Source organism: Scomber japonicus, chromosome 9, assembly GCF_027409825.1.
Source record: "Scomber japonicus isolate fScoJap1 chromosome 9, fScoJap1.pri, whole genome shotgun sequence".
Lineage (NCBI taxonomy): Eukaryota > Metazoa > Chordata > Actinopteri > Scombriformes > Scombridae > Scomber > Scomber japonicus.
The window spans coordinates 24,344,300-24,363,230 of NC_070586.1; the positions used below are offsets into that span (position 1 = coordinate 24,344,300).

Genomic DNA, 18,931 nt, shown 5'->3' on the forward strand with positions numbered 1-18,931 from the left:
CTGACTGGCAGCGCCAACGTCACTAAACACTAACTGTGACTATATCAACATGAGACTGAAAAGAAAAAAATAAATAAATAAGAAGAGGCTGTGCTGCACGTGCCATATCAGGACTACACCCACACAATGAGCACAGTGAGGAATACATCAACTATTTAACAGAGAGCAAGTTAACATTAATAATGACAACAACAGGGCTCATGAGAAAGAAACAGGCAGTTGGCTCAATTTTGTCACAATTAGGCTGAGAAAAGAAATTGAATGCATTGCTTTATCAGGAGGGAAACAGCGTGGCCATAAAATAACTGGTAAGAATACCACTAACTCCAAGAGACACATTAAGGCTCACCACAAATAAATTGAGTTAGGTTAACATCTTGGTGGTTACTAAAATGACAAAAAAAAAGGTTTTGGATAGAATAAATTGTCAATAAAATGGCTAAAAAACTATAAAAAAAAATAGTTATGTTTTTTTTTAAACTAAGATGAGACCAACATGCCTAGACCTTTAGTCAGCAAAAACTTGACTTAACAAAAATGAAGAGGTTGACTTTTGACATTTTGACACAGGCCTAAGGACAAGACTAAATAAAATAATAATAATTAAAAAAAGCTGACATAAATAACACTAGTCTGAGGAATGTTTACCATCATCCACCCAAAAACTCTCCACAGTCCTGAAATAAGGTACTATAAATATATATAATATATATATATAATATAAAGTACTATAAATAAGCTACTGTTTCTCTGGCGAACTCATTTTGCTATGTTGACATGTTAATGTGCAAAATCAACTAATCAGCTGATGTCAGCTGGAACACTTGGCAGCTCAGTGTGACAGCGTCAGCTCCGCTCTTGAAAACACCTCGAAAGATTCTCATTCAGTCTCCCTCTGTGTCGTTTTATCTCCTGCCTGGCCAGAATAACTTTAGCTTGGACAGTTCCCAAACAGGCTCCGTTCTTGGTGTTTGCTCAAGATTTTATTGTGTTTTGTCTGCACCAAGTGTCAGTTGGAATGGTCTCAGCATGTTAACCAAATCATTACATGCAAACAACTCATCAAATATTTGAGCCATGCATTGCTCTGATGGACATAACTCAGTGGAGCAATGTGCTAATTTAATCCATAATATCAAACAATGAAATATAATTAACTGTCAATGTCTTGGAGACAGACTTGGATGCTAGCCATTATGTATTGTGTTCAGAAATATGGAATTGTTTAGAAATAATAAAATGACAAGATAATAATATATATAGAGAAAAACAACAACAGATGAGTATTCAGAGCAGGCTGTGAGAACAAAATCTCTTTCAGTCGTTGACTCCACTGTTAGCTATTTTAGTAAAATCAAGAAATCCAGTTTGATATTTGGTGTCTATAAAGAGATTTCCACTGCTTCCACTGCCCGGCACAGCAGTTGTCTTGATTAATAGGAATACTTAATTTGTCATTAAGGCTGATTAATTCCATTAATCAGTAAGGTTTAAAGTAGTTCAGTAACGTGACAGAGAATCAATTATTTGCCATGGCAACAAGCATAAAGATGACGCTGATTGTGGAAGTGTTAAAAAAAAAAATGCATATGAGGGCAATCACAACAACATTGGTCTTTTCCGACAGCTGTATCAGTGTAAACGTGAGACAGCACGACAGAGTACATAAGTCTTAATGTTTTCCTTTCAAAAGCTGGATACTGTATATGTCAGTGTGTACAGAAGTGGTCCTTGGCAGTGGAATTCATTGATTTTTCTCACTGCGTCTGTATGGCAACTCCCCTTTCCTGCCAGCACAGCATGTAATATGAGACCACAAGTTTTCCTTTACCCACAGCAATCAATTTTGCTTAGCTGAGCTCCCTGGCCTGGATGGGCCAGCCTGCCTAAGTACCTGTCTCCTCCAACGCACAACCCTGCATACCTTCATCCTTGGTGAAAAAATCTTTCAGTGTAATAAAATACATATCTGACTCAAGACCCAGCCAATCTAATAATGGCCAGATAAGTCAGTGTGACTACTGTGTCACCACTTGGGAGGTGGTATGCGTGGAGTGAGTGCAGCAGAGAGGGTGAGAAATCAAAGAAATCATTCTGATCTTCAATTCCCTGAGAAGATGATCTACATCACAATGCCTTCTATGCTATCTGTTTTACAGCCTGTAGTAAGATGTGGTTTCTTGCTCTAAAAGCAGTGAGCATTTACTCCCCTTTATCTTAAAAAACACACCAAAAAATCTTATATATGAGGCCATATATGAGGGCATACTGGGTATGACTGAGACTGATTGATATGTATCTTAAACTCCTTGGGCCTCCATCAATCTCACATATTGTTAAGCAGAAAGACTAGAGTGTAAACGCTCACTTAGAGACGTGTCTCGTCCCTTTCAGAAGACATTTTCAGCCATCAGTTAGTGTAATGAAAACAAATGGATTGGCTGGTTTCAAAGAGATAGAAATCCTGGGCCAAAGCCAAAGATAACAGGGCTAAACTCTTTCAACAGAGCCTCTGTGGGTGTTGGATTCAAACCCACTTCCATGAAAAAAAAAGAAAGAAAAAGAAATGACTACAGATTACTGACTGTTTCTAAGAATAATACTGAGAGCAAGGTAACAGGGATAGGATTTTGAGATATAATTTCATTCACAGCTGACACTGTACACATAAATTAAGTCTTTCTGTATAAAATATAATTGATTCCATTGGCTTGCATTACCATTTACACACCATAGTTTCCTATGCCAGGGAGGTAAGGGCTAATCCTTCAGCAGAGTGAAAGCCAGCTATCTGCAAGAAACCCGCCGTATGTTGTTAATTTCCCTGCTAATATATTGATCTAATAATTACACTAGACAACAGATATAGCTCGGATCATTCCTTACCTGTAGCCACTGTGACTGGTCACTGTGTCCAGCTGTCCAAGCATTGACCTTGCCTTGCTTGTCCAAACGGGCCTTTCCTGGCTCCCATGTGAACATGTCCATGTTGAGCGTCCTGAAGATGCTGGAAGCTGTGACCTGATAGTCCTGGACATGTCCTGACTTCATTCCCAGTGGTTCAGAGCAGCCTAGAAAACAACACAAACAAGCAGATTTATTTCTTATTAGTCTGACTGTACAATCCAAACAAAATAAGTATATTTCTAAGTGTTGTTATCAAACAGAGCATAAAACAACTGTGCTGGAGGCATTCTAAAATGGATTTTCAGATCATTTTATGAATAATTTGTATGTACAGTTGGATGGCAAGTTTAGCTCACTCACCTGTTAGCTCACATCCAAGCAGCTCCATGCGTAAGGTACAGTGCCTCCTGCAGACTTGGGGATAAATGCGCACATACTGGGCTTCAACAGGAGGGGTAAAGGAGTTGGCTGATGGAGCGTTGTTATCGACATTTCCTCTGAAAATCTGTTGCAGGGGATGAAATAACAGCAGATGGGGTTGTGGAGGATGGTGCAGCAGATCAGTTTTACCATAATGTAGCAGTCAGTCTGCGGCGCTGTCTCTAGTGTCTACTCCACACTCAACAAATTGCTGTCATTCAAGGTCAATGAGCTAGAATTACAGGGAAAAATAGACAATTTCTCGCACCATTTGAGCCTGTAATTTATAAGAACAGTGGTGTGTTTTAAATTAGTGGTCCAATTATATTGTTATACCTTCTGGAGTGTTTTATCCAAATGACCTGAGACAGTCTGACAGAAACACTCTGATTTGAGTGACTGATGTACTGTATGTGTGAGGTGCAGAGAGAGGGCAACAGAGAGAAAGCAATGGAGACATAGAGCTATGTCTTTTCCCTGCGCACCCGGTAATGTAATCTGTCACTGAAAGGCAACAGGTCAATGATAAAAATATATATATTAGGTCAGGGGTCACTCATACAGTCACAACCTTAAGCTCTATAAATACTATATACAAATGCACACTCAGACATGCTCGTTTGAGACATGCCAAAAAAAGAGAAATACAAGACGGACAAGACAAGAAAACTGAGATCATAGGATATTCAAGTCCAGGCTCATTGTTCCGTGTAATACATTTGAGAAGCAGTTTGGAGGTCGGGGTCATTTGACGCTCAGCCAAATAGAGGACAGCCGTGGTTTGCTGTCAGGAATGATAGAACGCCACGTGGCCTATTTGGTGGCTCTTCATCCCCAAATAGTATAAAAATTCAATCTAGAAGTCATAAAAGTGGAGGGGGGTAAGGGGCAGTAAGATGGGCCCGGTGTGTGCTAGCTAATTAAAAAGCCATCTCATCATGTCCTCCGCCCTGCCCTTGACTGAGTGCCTCTAGTTGCTGTGTGTGCACGTGTGTGTGTAGCTTTGTCTATTTATTGCAGATTTAGAGGGTAAAGGAAAAGAGAATGGGAAAATGACATGGGGCGTGTACGCCTGTGTACGTGTGCCGACGTGTGCGTCTCACCATATCCTCATCTTTGCCCTTGACTTTGTATGTTCTCCAGGTCTTCCCGTCATCACTGTAGGCTACTTTGTAAGACTTCACGTACTCCGGGCTGCCAATACGCTTTGCACCCTGGGTAATTAGGCCTGTGACCCTCATTCTCCTCTGCAGGTTAATCTGTGGGAAAAAAAAAAAAAAAAAAAAAAAACATCAAGAAATTACAGGCTTCTCAGAGACTATGAATGTGTATGTGTGCATGGGCAGTGTGGGCATGGGAATCAATTCACTCCCTTGTATCTTTTTTGTCAGGGCCATCCATCTTATTCAGAAAGTCTGTGATCAAATGGAACATTTAATCAATCCTCACGCTCCAGATCCAGTCTGTCAACCCTGTGCAGACTGTCAATATGGTGCCAATGTAAAGCGGCTTGGAGAGCCAGGAGGCAAAGCGAGAGCTCAGAAAGAGGAAAGTGATGAATGCTTCCATAGATCCTGCTTAGCACACACAAAGCAAGATCATTATTATCTAAGCACAACCGACACGTTTCACACCAGTTTAAGATTGGCTTTGGCATGTTTTTCGCTGACAGGCCACTTTAATAAAGTACTTATCAATTTCAGCACTGAAATGCACATTTTAAACAAATGTTTCTCTTACAAATTAGCAGCAATATGTTTGGCAGAGTTACAGATATTGTAATTAGTGGATGGGTTTCGATGTTTATGTTTAATTTAGGTTTTTGTTTTGACATGCTGCCAGCATTCTCAATTACTACAAATCTATAATGCTTATGTTACAATAATGAAGTTGATAATTAATATGATCCTTCAAAATGAAAAGCGCAGGTTTAATATTAAAAGTTTGCTCACATTATTGTGTGGCTAAAACTTTACCAGCAATTATCTCTCTCACTTCTCTCAATAAGGTCTCAGTGACTGGTCAAAACTGTAGAAAAAAATGGTTAAAAGTTGAAGAGTCATACACTTCAATATATTTTGCAGCATTCTCGTTTGATTGACAGCATATCACACTTAAGTAGCAGCCGTTGGTTCTTTCATAACTCCATCCAGACTCCCACATCTTTACCAAAAATTGCAACACATATCTCCAATTACTGTCAAGGATGGCAGAGAGCTTCAGAGACCTATGAGTAATGTCTAACAACAGTCTGACTTAAGACCATTATTGTTAGTTGACTACAAAAATCCATTACTCACCCTGTAATTCTGGTCAACTTGTCTAAAAAAATGAGAGTCTCTTCAGACTCATTTGTTGTTTTTTGGTAACAGCTGATGACAGCTTACTTCACTGAGAAAACATGAGGAAGTCTGTGGTGACTAAGCACTGTGATGGGTTAGTCACACATACACCCATGTACTTCACTCCCTGACTCACACACATTTCATATTTCAGTGAATATTAAAGCGACTCTTACCTTTCTTGCATTTCACACAGCACTTCGAAAAAACTTGAACAGCAATAACTCCTCCCCCCTCCTATGCCCCCCATTACCTTATTAATAGCACTTTAACCTAAACAAAAAAATGTAAAAATGTAACAAAGGTAAGGGTCGCTTTAATACTAACACAAAAAGTAGGGCAGGATTACACAAGGCAATTTCAATATTATAATATTCTTTCACACCTGTGGTAGTCTGTGACAAATGTGATAAAGCAAATAAGTGTTGATGAGAATTATTCATTGATCATTTTGGCACAATGTTCCCATCAAGCCACTAAAACTCTTTGGCAACTGTATCTCACCCTTTGACAAAATGTAACAACATATTTATGTGTTCTTTCTAGATTTTCATTAAACTGGAATGGTAAACCTCAAAAATGAAAAGCAGATTACATTAAAAGACAATTTGCATTACTCCTATGAAAAAAAAACAAACAAACAGCTTTGCACAAGGTAGAATTTATCCTCACAGTCTCATTTAAAAGATCATGTAGTCTCCAGACAAAAAAATCAATTACTGATTAAATGCAAACAAACATGTCTGAATTTGAGTGTATAATTGTGAAGCTGGAAAAAGTCAGTGTCCTATTTTAAAAAAAATGACCACTTTTAAAGCTCATCCAAAAGAAATAGGAGTCTGTATTCACCGACAATGTGACCGTGCTCAGGATGGTATTCTGGGGGGCTTGAGCTCATTTTCTGGTGCAGAAATGTTAGCATTACTATGAAATAAGGCAATTTACAAGTAAAATATTTGAGTGCAAAGGCTCAAACAGATAGTCAGAGCCCAATAAGTTATATTCTCCTTTTGTTAATGAAAAAGAAACAAACTAAAAGCTATATCTCCTGAGGACATAACAGATTAGAGTATTGGCTCTCAAGGATAGAGCACAAGAAAAGAACTGTTTATGTTCACCAGCCTTGTCTGAAGTGTCAAAAACCAATGGAGTAATGTGTAATAATTCTGCTGGAGTGTGGATTTCCTCGCTAATTTCCATTTGTAGAGACAAGACTCAATTACACATATTTTTTCTACATACTTAAACCAATGTATCAAGTTAATTATACATAAGGACCCATCTTAGAGGCTCAGAGCTGCAATGACCCACTCTTTCTCATTCACAGCATTTCTTCGTTCTTCTCAGTTTTCTCCATAGAGACAGATACTTTTCTCACTAATTAGAGGCCCTGTCACCGAAAGGCCACTGCTGGGGTAATTGGGGTGATTCTTCACATTTTTAATGACCACTCAGAAACAAACCTCTGTCACTTCAACGCTAATGGTGATTTATTTGTTTGAGTGAGGCATCGTTTGCAAATATCCTCCATGTACAGACCTTTGCCCACAGACTCATCATATGTGTCAGATATAAGGAAATTTGCTCAGTGCACACAGGTGTATAAAAATGACACTCTTGAGAAACAAGTCCACTTTTTCTGTACAAAGAGCTATTACCATGATTCAGATGTTTTTCAAAAGTCGGCAAAAGTGTGTATCACTGTTTGTATTTTGGTGCAGCACTAGATCAATCATCACAAAACATCTAAAATCTTTCTATTGTTAAAATGTGTATCCTTAGCAGAAGTACATGTTCTCAAAGTTTTGCAAACCTTGTGCAAAAGAGATTGTGAATAAAAATGCAGAATATAAAGTTTAGAATGAACTCTTACCCTTTTCCCCATTTCACCCTTTCCTTTCTCCTCTAAGTGCTCTAGGTAAAATGCATGAGCCTCTGAAGGAGAGACAGAACTTCCACATCAATTTCTTTCTTTTTGCTATCTCTATTTGCAGCACAAAGAACATATCAATTGTTTTGGTGGTGTGATTTAACCTGTTTTCTCTCTGGAAAACATTGACTACTGCAAAAAAATGTTCAGCATGTTGTTATCGGCAACATCTTGGAACTGACTATGTCCTGTGGCTGTAATTTACCACTCATCACTGATTTGTTCTGACCTGGTTTCTACAGTAATCTTACTTTACGTCATGGTCCTACTTCCCACTGGTCTCTGCAACAACAGAGGCCCAGTTACATTGGGAGCAAAGACACTTGATATATGCATTAACATGCACAGGAAATTTTGGTCTCAACAATGTTTGCTATTTAGGTTTTAATTTTAGAGCATGGTATCACAACAGAAAGTCATGTCAGAAGTTAATTAGAATAATGAATCATTACTAAAACCAAAACAACAAGCATGAGCTTATTAATTTACAATGAGAGCCCACTCTCTGTCTACTGCTCATATTATTGTGACCATTCATTATTACTCAGTACAATCATATCAACAAGCAAGACATGTGGCATCAATAAAATGAGCCCACACACACACACACACACACACACACACACACACACACACACACACACACACACACACACACACACACAAACACACACAAAGGTCAAGCACATAGAAAGTGAAGAGATACCACATGTTGATCACACTCTAATAATAATAATAAGGATGATAATAATAACAATAATAATAATAATACTAATAATAATAATAATAATTCATAATAAATTTTATTCATATAGCACTTTGCAAAGCAGTTACAAAGTGCTTTACAAATAAAAGAAAACATTTCAAACAAACTAAAAACCATAAAAAAAACTAAGTACATTATAGAAACACAAATACTGTAAATGAGTCATAAAATATAATAATATCACCAAGGAGCAATTTTAAACGAGTGATTTAACAGTGATGTAAAAGACAAGACAGAGTTAGCAGCCCTGGTCTTCTCAGGCAGGTCATATAAAAGTCTATAAGCCCTGACTGCAAAGGTTCTATCCCCTTTATATATCAATCAGGACCTTGGAACAACAAGAAGTGACGTATCCAATGATCTCAGGGAGAGGAAAGGTACACAGGGCAATAAGATATCTGATAGATAGCTTGGGGCAATGCCTCTCAGGGCTATGTAAGTAATCAATAAAAACTTAAAATCTATTCTAAGAGCAACAGGTAGTCAGTGAAGGGAAGCCAGGATCGGTGAAATGCGATGATGTTTCCTAGACCGAGTTAAAGTCCTGGCAGCAGAGACAGGTGAAGGATCTTTTGCAGACGTCAGGGAGCAGGGCGTTAACAAAAGCCCAATCGACTAGTTATAAAAGCCTGAATGACAGTTTTCAGAATTTTGGAAAAAAAAAACTAGTTTAATCCTTGAAATGTTTCAGAGATGATAAAAACAGGATTGAACAATTGAATAAAAATGTTTATCTGTGGTGAGGTTTTGATATAAAATTATGTCAAGATTTCTGCAATTTTGAGCTATTGAATGAGATAGTGCACTATCTTGACCTATGATAATACCACCTATTAGCATTTCATCTGCAGGAAATGTATGCAGTTGAGCAGGTTGGAACTGTTCTAATAGTTGTTTATAGGGACTTTTAGGACTGTCTGCGTAATAATGAAAACTGATATGTCTAAATATAAGGGAGTGTGTGAATGTGTATTGTGTAAATGTGGAAAAAAAAGATTGGACCTAGCACTGGTTTCTGGGGCGCCGCACAGAGAAAACACATAATAGCTGACCTAGAATCAGCGATAGCAATATAGACACATCTGTCTTTTAGGTAAGACCTGAACCATTTCAGAGCAGTGCCACTGAACAGTTTTCATGATGGTCCAAGATATCATAGTCAGTGGTATCAAATAATGTGCTTAGGTCCAGGAGAACAAGGAGCATCTGCTGCCAACAATAAGTCATTAATAACTTTGAGAAAAGTGGCTTCAGTGCTATGTTTTGTCTAACACCAGATGGGAGTTTCTCAAAAATATTATTTTCATGAATTGCGAAACCTTAGCTAAAATCTTGAGATTAAAAATATGCCTAAAATTGTAAAAATCAGAAGGATCAAGAGACAGTTTTTAAAAGTGGTTGAACAAGAGGAGTTTCAACAAATTCAGGAACAGAATCTTTCAACAAAGAGCAGTTTAAAATGTGCAGACTAGACAGAGAAACTGTAATAAAAATGACCTTTAGAGTTTTTGCATGAGGAATATCTAAAGAAGAAGTTGAGGGTTACGTTTTCATTATCATATCAGTCAGTGAAGTTGGTGGAATTGGATTGAATGAGCAGAGGGAAACTGTGCAGGGCTTTTTAAACATACTCAGAGAACCAGCGGGCGAAATGCTAATAATAACTGAGACCTTCTGGGTAAAGAAGGAAAGAAATGTGTTGCATGTCTCAGGGGTGGCATCTAGTATCTGGATGGAGGGAGGATCAATGACACTGCTCACAGTGCTGAACAGTAATCTTGGGTTGGACTAATTGTTTTCAATTAGAGTAACATAGTAGGCAGAGCTAGAATTTTTAACCTTTAAAATTAATAAGAAAAGACCTAAGATGTTCCAAATGAACTGAGTTAAGATGATTTCTACATACGTTCCACCTTGTGGCATTTTTTGTTTCAGCTCCTGAATATTTTCAATCATCCAGGCCATCGAGAAGCGACTAGATTTTCTGGTCTTGAAAGGAGTGACTGTATCTAAGATGCACACTGAAATCAAAACAGGTGAAAGACTTGCAGGGATATTGTAACAATTACACTGCCCTGTGTCCTTGAAACAAAGAGCCCTGTGGCACTGTTTTGTAACAAAAATGTAAGTGAGCACATGCACACACTCACACTTTTATACACACATTTGAAATAACCTTGCCATTCTCTTTATATTCTCATGCTATCACGCACACATGCAAACAGAAAGCACACCTTACAGCTTTGTGTGTTTTTAATTCCTTCTGAATGCATGCCTCTTTACTCTATATAGTACCTGGCCATAGTCTTACAACAAGTCATGTTTTTGGATAATAGAGGTTCTTTTGAAAGAGTGGCCATCCCAGCCAATATTTCTCCAAGAGCTCAGTGTGTAAAAATGATCCTGGCAGTGTCACAACCTTGCAGTAATAGCCAGTGAAATGCAAGCATGTTATCATTGTATTTGGCCAAAGGGATTGCTGTGCTCCTCAGTTGGTTGTGACACAAAAGCTTTAAGGATGTGAAACGGCATGAACAAAAATTTAAGATGTAAACACCACTGAGATGTTGTGGCAGGCCCAGAAATAGGCAGCCTGTCACTGATTTGTAACAGTTCTGCCTGGAAAGAAATGGCTACCACTGTACTGTTAAGGCTTTTCGTCCACATGTATTTTTACCATGTGTTCACACAGCCTGCGTGACAGTTCATGTTTCACTCATCCTATACACATCTAACCAAGCGTATTTGTATGCTTCTGTTGCATGTAACTATAGCGATTGTGTGGTGGGCTTTGAGTTCTGCCAAATACAGCTGACCTACACTCACTACTGTGCCTCAACACAGCCCGTGTAGACGCTGACACAGGACTCAAGCTTCTGCTGCTCTGATAACATGCTACACAGCTGTTGTAGACATTGTGTAAGAGACTGATGAATTCCTCACAGTAGACATGGTTTCACCGCTAAATGTGCTGAATTAAGTTTAAACCTGAGAACCCCTGACTCATTTTTTATCCAAGAATAGGTTCAGGTAGAAAATATGGTAGCAGAAAACACATTTTGTTCTGTGGTGTATTTATCCAAAAGCTTTATTCAATTATCACAAATTGCAGTCATGCTGTGATTCTGAGATAAACTGTGATGGAAAAGAATTTGTCAGGGTCATACTGTATCTGAACTAAATAACAGACTCTAGAGTTGGTTATACTGGAATGAAAAGGGAACATTTCTGAAGACAGACACTGAATTAGAAACCAGGCAGGTTTTATTTAAACAGCACCACTTTCTCATTCAAGGCAATGGGGAGGTGTGTTCAAACCTTTGACTGGTACTGTTTTGTATCAGCACATGTAAATGTGATGAAGTTCTGCATCTGAAAATTAACTATGTCATGAACTGTTTAACTCCTATTAAACTTTGTATAGACATCGTCGGCCTTCACCAGTGATTTGGATTGTTTCATTCCTCAAACACAGCCTGCTGTAGCTATATGTTTGCTAATATTGGTCAGACCTGCAGTATATTTCCCTGGAGTGTTCAAATGCAATTTTATGTGTGAGCCTGTCGTGGCAAGGCTGTGAAAAAAAAATTATATTATCATGCAACATAGATGTGTGAACAGTAGCCAGCTCACGCGTGCACAACTCACAAGCACAAGAACTGACATGAACATAAACAAACACATATACATTAGATGCATGCTTGCTTGCAGCTCTGTAATGTATTATTCAAAGTATGTTTGGATTCATTTCCTGAGGCTTAGGGAGGAAACATGCTTAAACTGGCTGCAAGATGCATACTGTACCAAAGAAAATCTTACAAATAGCCAGATAAATCTGATCTCATCCTGATAAGGTTGTCACCTGTGACTACAGTATAACCTGCTTCACATGGCACACATGTAAACAGTCCCAGCGCATCACTCCACAGTACAAAAGCACACATTGCCGACTCTTTAGCATAATCCCAAAGCACTGACATGACTGTACACCTCTGTACTCACGTCCCAATTATCTGGGCCCTCTGTAGAAACACACAATGCCTAAAGCACCCGGCGCAACATCCCACATGGCATCATTAAAGTCAAACAAACCGACTGAATGTTTCATGTCCCGTTCTCCTCACCCTCTGCATTTGCCAGGCTCCTTCTCTCACTCACTCATGTTGTTGACTGTGTTTGACTGTCTCTCTCACTTTTCGCTCGCCGTTTACAAATCCATTTTTTTCAATTTTTTGCCCTGTCTTACCATTCTCTTGTTGTTGGTTACAATTTCTGTTTCTCCATCATGCTGTCACGGCATAGCATGTTTTTCTATTACATTTTGTTCACGGTTCAGTGTCTGTGCTTCATTTATCTGGTAACAGCCCACTTCAAAGTTTGTTGTCAGCATTTCTGTCAGAAGGGACTCAAGAGTAAGAAAATGTAAAGAAAATACAATACTTGATTAATTATTGTTAATAATTCATTTGCATTACACTATCTGTATTTTTTTTTTCTATCTATTATATTATAGAACTTGAGTCAAGAAAAAAATACACCGTATATATCATACTTATACATCATCTGACAGTTGTTTAATATACGACAGCTGGTTGGCATGATGTACGACTATTTGCTCAATGTAAATCCAGAAAATGATTTAGGTATACAGTACCGGTCAAAAGTTTGGACACACTTTCTCATTCAAGGGAATAGGAAAGTGTGTTGGAACTTTTGACTGGCACTGTAGGTCTAGGGATCATGAATTGCAGGTGAGGGAGGTGCAGAAGACTCAACAGAATCACTTTAATCATTGCCTTGTGCAATGAGACCTCACTGCACATACAATCCTTGGTTTAAAATGATGTAATACTCAACATGTGGAATGACTATTCAGGACTGAAACAGTCTCAAATGAATACAATTAATGGGATCACTGCAGGACAGGACTGGCAAACAGATGCTCAGGATGTGATGTGCAGAAATAATTCAGGATCACCAATCTATCTGCCTATGGCTCTTTGACAATAAGCACGGCCTAACAATACAGTATGAAGGTTAACTTTCACAAAGCTGAGGTAAAAGGAGGGTTTTTTCTTCGGTAAGCGTCTAATTTCTCTTCATTTCATGCAGATGGCAGCTTTCAAAACAATCTGGGGTATTTATAAGGACAAAAAGAGGCAGAAGTCAATCTTTTTTACAGATGAGAGAAAAATGATACAGTTGAATGTTGTGTAAGATTATATATCAGATCTCTCTTGACAGCACGGTGATTTGTAGACCAGATTCCATTTGGGACATAACAAAGAGAAAAAATCAATGCACCAAATGATCACATTCACCATTGTTGATTTTGTTCTAATGCCAAACTGAAATTATGACACAAAACACAGCTCTAACTGTCAGTGCAGTTACAATATAAGCATATTAACCTAAAATAAATAAAGCTGAAATAGTTGGCACTTGGCACAGTCGAGTAACTGTTAGCAAATCATTAGTGAGAAGCAACAACTACTGGCTGAACATATTTATACCCTTTAACATTGTTCCTCACGCTTGACTACACCTGCATCTGTTCAACCCCTAGCTTACACTTTTAATTGCTTTTTATTACCAGTAAGTGAGCCATCAGTTTTACAGTATCGGTAATTAACTCTAAAGTTGAAACTGCTGCATTTTCACAGTAAACAATTTATACTAATCATAAATTACAGCTCAGTTATAGTCTACAGTAGAGAGCCTACTGTAACATAAATCAAGCCAAACAACACATGAAGGTTTATCTGTGATTAAGATTGTGTGAGGCCTGGCTTTGTGTGTCGCTTGTCCCGTGACTGCACTTTACCTGTATCCATGGCCATCTGTCATTTTCGGCAGCAGTCCAGGCATTGACCAGACCCTTCTTGTTGAGGCGTGCAAAGTACGGGTACCACTTCTGCAAGCCGAACAGAGCACGGTGGGTGGAAGAGGCTGTTATCTGTTGGTTGGAGATTATACCGCCCTCCATGCCCAATGGTCCAGAGCATTCTGAGTGAAGAGAGGGCGAAAGAGACAAATGAGCCTTCATATATTTCCAGCACTTAAAAATATGTTCAACTCAATCTTTGGAATGCATATGATTTTTTTTAAAGAGCACATTTTGTAATGTCAATGATTTTGTCCTCCATATCTTGAAACATAGTCTATGTTTATCTCAGCCCCAGAGATAAAAACTTCAGTTTCTTCTTCTTGTGCTGCATTAGATCAGACATGGTCAATAAAACTGCAACTTCTTGAATCTCTGCTGTTGTATCTTGTTACAATCCCCTATGAAGACCCTCTGTTATAGATCATTATAAACTTGTGCACCTTCACTCCTATCTCTCTCACTATCAGTGTTGCTTCGATTCATCACAAGATATCATCTAATGTTTCCATTATGGTAAAATCCTTTTCAGTTGCAGCAGTCAGTGAGATGACTCTTGTCTGCCTTCATGCTGCCCACATCTAATGGATTAACAAGTTGGTCCTTCATCTCTTCCATCTGTAACAGAACCCTCAGGCTTGCTTCCAAGGAGCTGAAGCCACTTCTAGACAGCATCATCCTCAAAATCAACAACCTTTGTAGCATCATTAAATAACCTACAGGCTGCAACATTAAAGCGGAGAAGCGTGACAGCAATATCTTTTCAGGTCAAAGTCCTGTCCTTTCTTCTTTAAGTAGCTTGCATCCCTCTTTTAATCCTAATTGCTATGTCCAGGCACATCACAAGTGTTTTAATAGACAGACCTGTGGTGAAAAGGATTCTGGCAATGTTTAACCTGTAGAGGACTTATTGTGTTGGAAAACAAGTGTGTCTGTATTTCCATGTTTAAAACAGACTCATTGAGAAATTATATGATTCATAATAATGATAGAAAACGTGTTCGAACAAAAACTCAATGCAGACACAGATGGAAAGTGGGAATGTAGAATACAATATATTAAAACAGCACATACTGCAATATACAATTTTATTGCCGTCTATACGTCTAAAAACATCAAATTGAACATTGGCACTTTTTTCCTGAGGTGATTTTTATAATTGCTCATTTATACACAAATTATCTGGTTTTTCTATCAAAACCCCTCAAATGTTGTGAGATTCCATCAGCTCAGGACAGATTCAATTAGAATGTGATATGTATGCAAATTGTATAGTTTGCCTCTACAATTAGAAGATAACTCAGGCTGTGGAAAACATTATGATTGAGGAAAACAGGCGAAATAGTTCAACTGGAGTTGAATTGTTGATCCAAACAGCTGTGGCATATTGCCATCACACATGAATCGGATGTGACTGCAGGTCTAGAATCCTTCAGCCTGAGTAAATTGTGTTGCAGAGTTGTGAAAACTTTCCCCAGTGGATATGATTCAACTCTTAAGTTGTAATGTGTAACATACTCACTTAAAATTGCTTAATGGAAACAAAACAGTTGAATTGTGACAAAGCTGCTTTGAATAAGTGCTCATCAGTCTGGAAGCACATACCTCTGCATCGTTACATTTCTTCTAGCCCACACTTTCTCCTAAACGTAAACAGTATTACAGATGTATTGAAGATTTGCTGCAATAGCTGTGACAGACTCTCACGTTTTAATTAGTCTTTTTTAGTTGACATAAATGGTAGGAATTATAGCTGAGCATTTTTGTTTGTTTGTTGCTTTAAAATATATTTCCTAATTGAGCATGATTTGCAGTTACATATACAAATACTGCATTGTTGCCATTTAGACTATAGTGTTCACTGAAGACAAAAAAGCTGCTTGACAGTATTTCAGTTATTTATGGTCCGACAGAAAAAAAGATAAACATCCATCACAAAATATGGTGAAGAACAGTTCCCATGATTCTAACAGAGGATATCTTTATGAGGAGTTTACTGAATGTTAATGGAAAAACTGTGTGCATATACTGTATACACACAGAAAATACCTGATAACAGTCTGACAATTAATCCTCTATCAAAGTTGAAAGTCATGAAGTTGAACCTCAAGTGTAAACAAATAGTTGTGATAGTCAGAGGAGTAGAATGTGCATTTTTTACTTTAAATAAGTTGAATCTAATTTACGATGTAAATTATATGAGGGGAATTCTTCAGATATTTTCTGTATATTTCAAATGAGAGCAAGGATAAAATAATAAAAAAGATCATATAATTTACAATGCCCATGTGATGTCTATTTTTAGTTTAGTCACAGATGATTAAACAGCAATATTTAAGAGTCTTAAAACCACAAGTGTTGGGGAAGCTGAGGAAACTTGGAAGTGTCCCAAAAGAACGAAGACATATTGAGCCAAGAGTTCAGCCAGAGGCGCTGCTTACTCATGCCAGTTGAACTATAAGTGTCCATGTAAACCAGCCTTCAGGGTAAGCCTGGAGCAATGGTCACCAGAAGGCTGTGATCTCGTCTACACCATTTAAGCAAAACACCTGTATTTTATTGCCAACACTGGCACACAGGTAGGAAAGACACATACACACATACACACACACACACACACACACACACACACACACACAGTACCAGCAGACAGTATAACTGGCAGCGCTGAGAGCTGTGTGAAGACTTTCACAGCAGAAGTAAGCAAAGAGTCAGAGAAAAATGGAACAGTGAAAATAACCCTAGCACGACTTATCCAAGTGCTAAAACAGCAGGGTTCTAGGCAATGGGGAGCCAGGGAGACAGTGAGTAATGTCTGAGGACAGTCCAGGGGGATCGAATAGAGGCTGGAAGAGAGCAAAGATTATCTGTGTGTATGTGTGTGTTCACTGAAAGAGATGTGTTTATGAATTCCACTATGGTAAATCACTCTCGCTTCACCAGTTCTTTCTTGTGTGTGACTCACCGCTTCCAGACTGATGAGAGGATGGTGTAGGTGGATGTGAAATTCTACTGCTGCCGCTCACAGAAGCATCTGATTTTCTGATATTTGAGTGATGAGCTTCGTTCAGTCCTCTCAACAAGTCTCACCGAAGATAAAACAGTTTTGAATTTTGAGACAGTTGAGACAGCAGTTTAAACCCAAGGCTTGGAAAGATGGCAGCCTAGAGAGTCTAGACCAGGACTTTACAAAAAACTGTTCCATTTGCAGTGTTAAATTATACGATAAATACTTGTTAGCTAATTGACTTGTTACATTTTCTGACTGTTTTAAAAACGTGATACAAACTTGCAGTATGTTTTAATGCCTCTATTTTTGTTTTTTAGGTCTGTGAGCAAGATGTCTCATAGCTCAAATTTCCACAAAAAAAGACGTACACATGGATTCCTCATTGTAGGCTAGCAAGTAATTCCACTTAAAAATACAGTCTCTAGGTGCAACAGTGAGTTGAAGGAGTGCCACTGTGAAGCATGTTTTAACCTGACCATCATATTTATTTTAAATAAATGATCTGATGACTAGAATTTGTGTTGTGTGTGCAGGTGTGTCTGCACATGTTGATCTTAGGAGGGTTTAATTCAGCTGAGATTGATATTCTCAGACTGCAAATCAGTAAATGAATAATGAACTAACAGCAACACAACACTCTTGATTTCAGATCAGGGACTGTGTGGATTTACAAATGCTATTCTGGCACAAACACTAAAAGACATATAACCGATTTAACTTCTGAAGTGAAACGGAATCTATAACATTAAGGTATCACAGTATCATATTTCCTTCTATGTTCTACCTCTTGAGCAGCTCTCTTGTAAGATATTCTATGTGGATGTTGTGGTAAGACACTGTTGCAACACCGCAGTCCCTCTCACCTTGCGGCAATGATGGGCCACTCTTAACGAGTTGCCTGCCAGTCGTCCGTCAGAGCGGCAGAGGCAGCCAGCCCCCGGGCCTTGGCCTGCTGGCCCCTGAGCATATATCAGCCCTAAGACAGCACACATCACTAACACCACCACTACCGTGATGTGACAGCTGAATCCATCTCCCACAAGCCCTACCTACAGCCTAAACAAATTAGAGCCCCACTGAAATTAATGCCAGAACACCAATACTAATGAGCATGCAGCGGATGTGGGGATGAGGAAAAGAATAATAAACACACTAGCCATACATCAGCCATACAATAGAGCTTCAACAGGTGACAGCTGAGACTTGATTAAATGCACCTGTATATATTACTGTATTTATAACTGTGCACTCTGCAAGACAGCTATACCTATTTTAATAAACACATAACTGTACTATACTCATCTGCCTTATAAAGTGTGGCTTACTTTGCAGTTAACAGGCAAAGGTTCCAGTTTGTTGCATCTTCATTTGATCCAGAGTCACAGGGTTTTATGTGATGTAACAGGTTGAAGGTAAGTTAAAGGTAAACTTGGACTACTGAATTGATTTTGCTTCTGCTGATGTTCTACAAAGAACTTAGCTTTAAGATACTTTTGGGAAATGAGGCACTTAACAGCCATTGTCTTTCCTCAATACTAGATCTTTAACCGACCATTTAACCTGCATTAGTGTCTGAAAGTGTTAATGTCTCTGGACGATCAGAGCTATTAGCAATCCAAAATGTGTTTACGTAGGAAGACTGAGGCAGCTTGTGCCAAAATGTTATTTTAAC

The 18,931-nt window shown here is 38.5% G+C and overlaps 1 protein-coding gene across 1 annotated transcript in view; it reads right to left on the bottom strand.

Annotated features, from left to right (window-relative positions):
• Nucleotides 1-18,931, bottom strand: part of LOC128364940 (EGF-like repeat and discoidin I-like domain-containing protein 3) — a 95,325-nt gene that overhangs the window by 37,412 nt on the left and 38,982 nt on the right. Inside the window, exons 5-8 of the mRNA XM_053325556.1 lie at nucleotides 14,190-14,371; nucleotides 4,431-4,586; nucleotides 3,268-3,412; nucleotides 2,887-3,071 (exon numbers count right to left, since the gene is read on the bottom strand). Coding sequence (XP_053181531.1) covers nucleotides 2,887-3,071; nucleotides 3,268-3,412; nucleotides 4,431-4,586; nucleotides 14,190-14,371 — 668 coding nt within the window. The remainder of the gene's footprint in view (nucleotides 1-2,886; nucleotides 3,072-3,267; nucleotides 3,413-4,430; nucleotides 4,587-14,189; nucleotides 14,372-18,931) is intronic.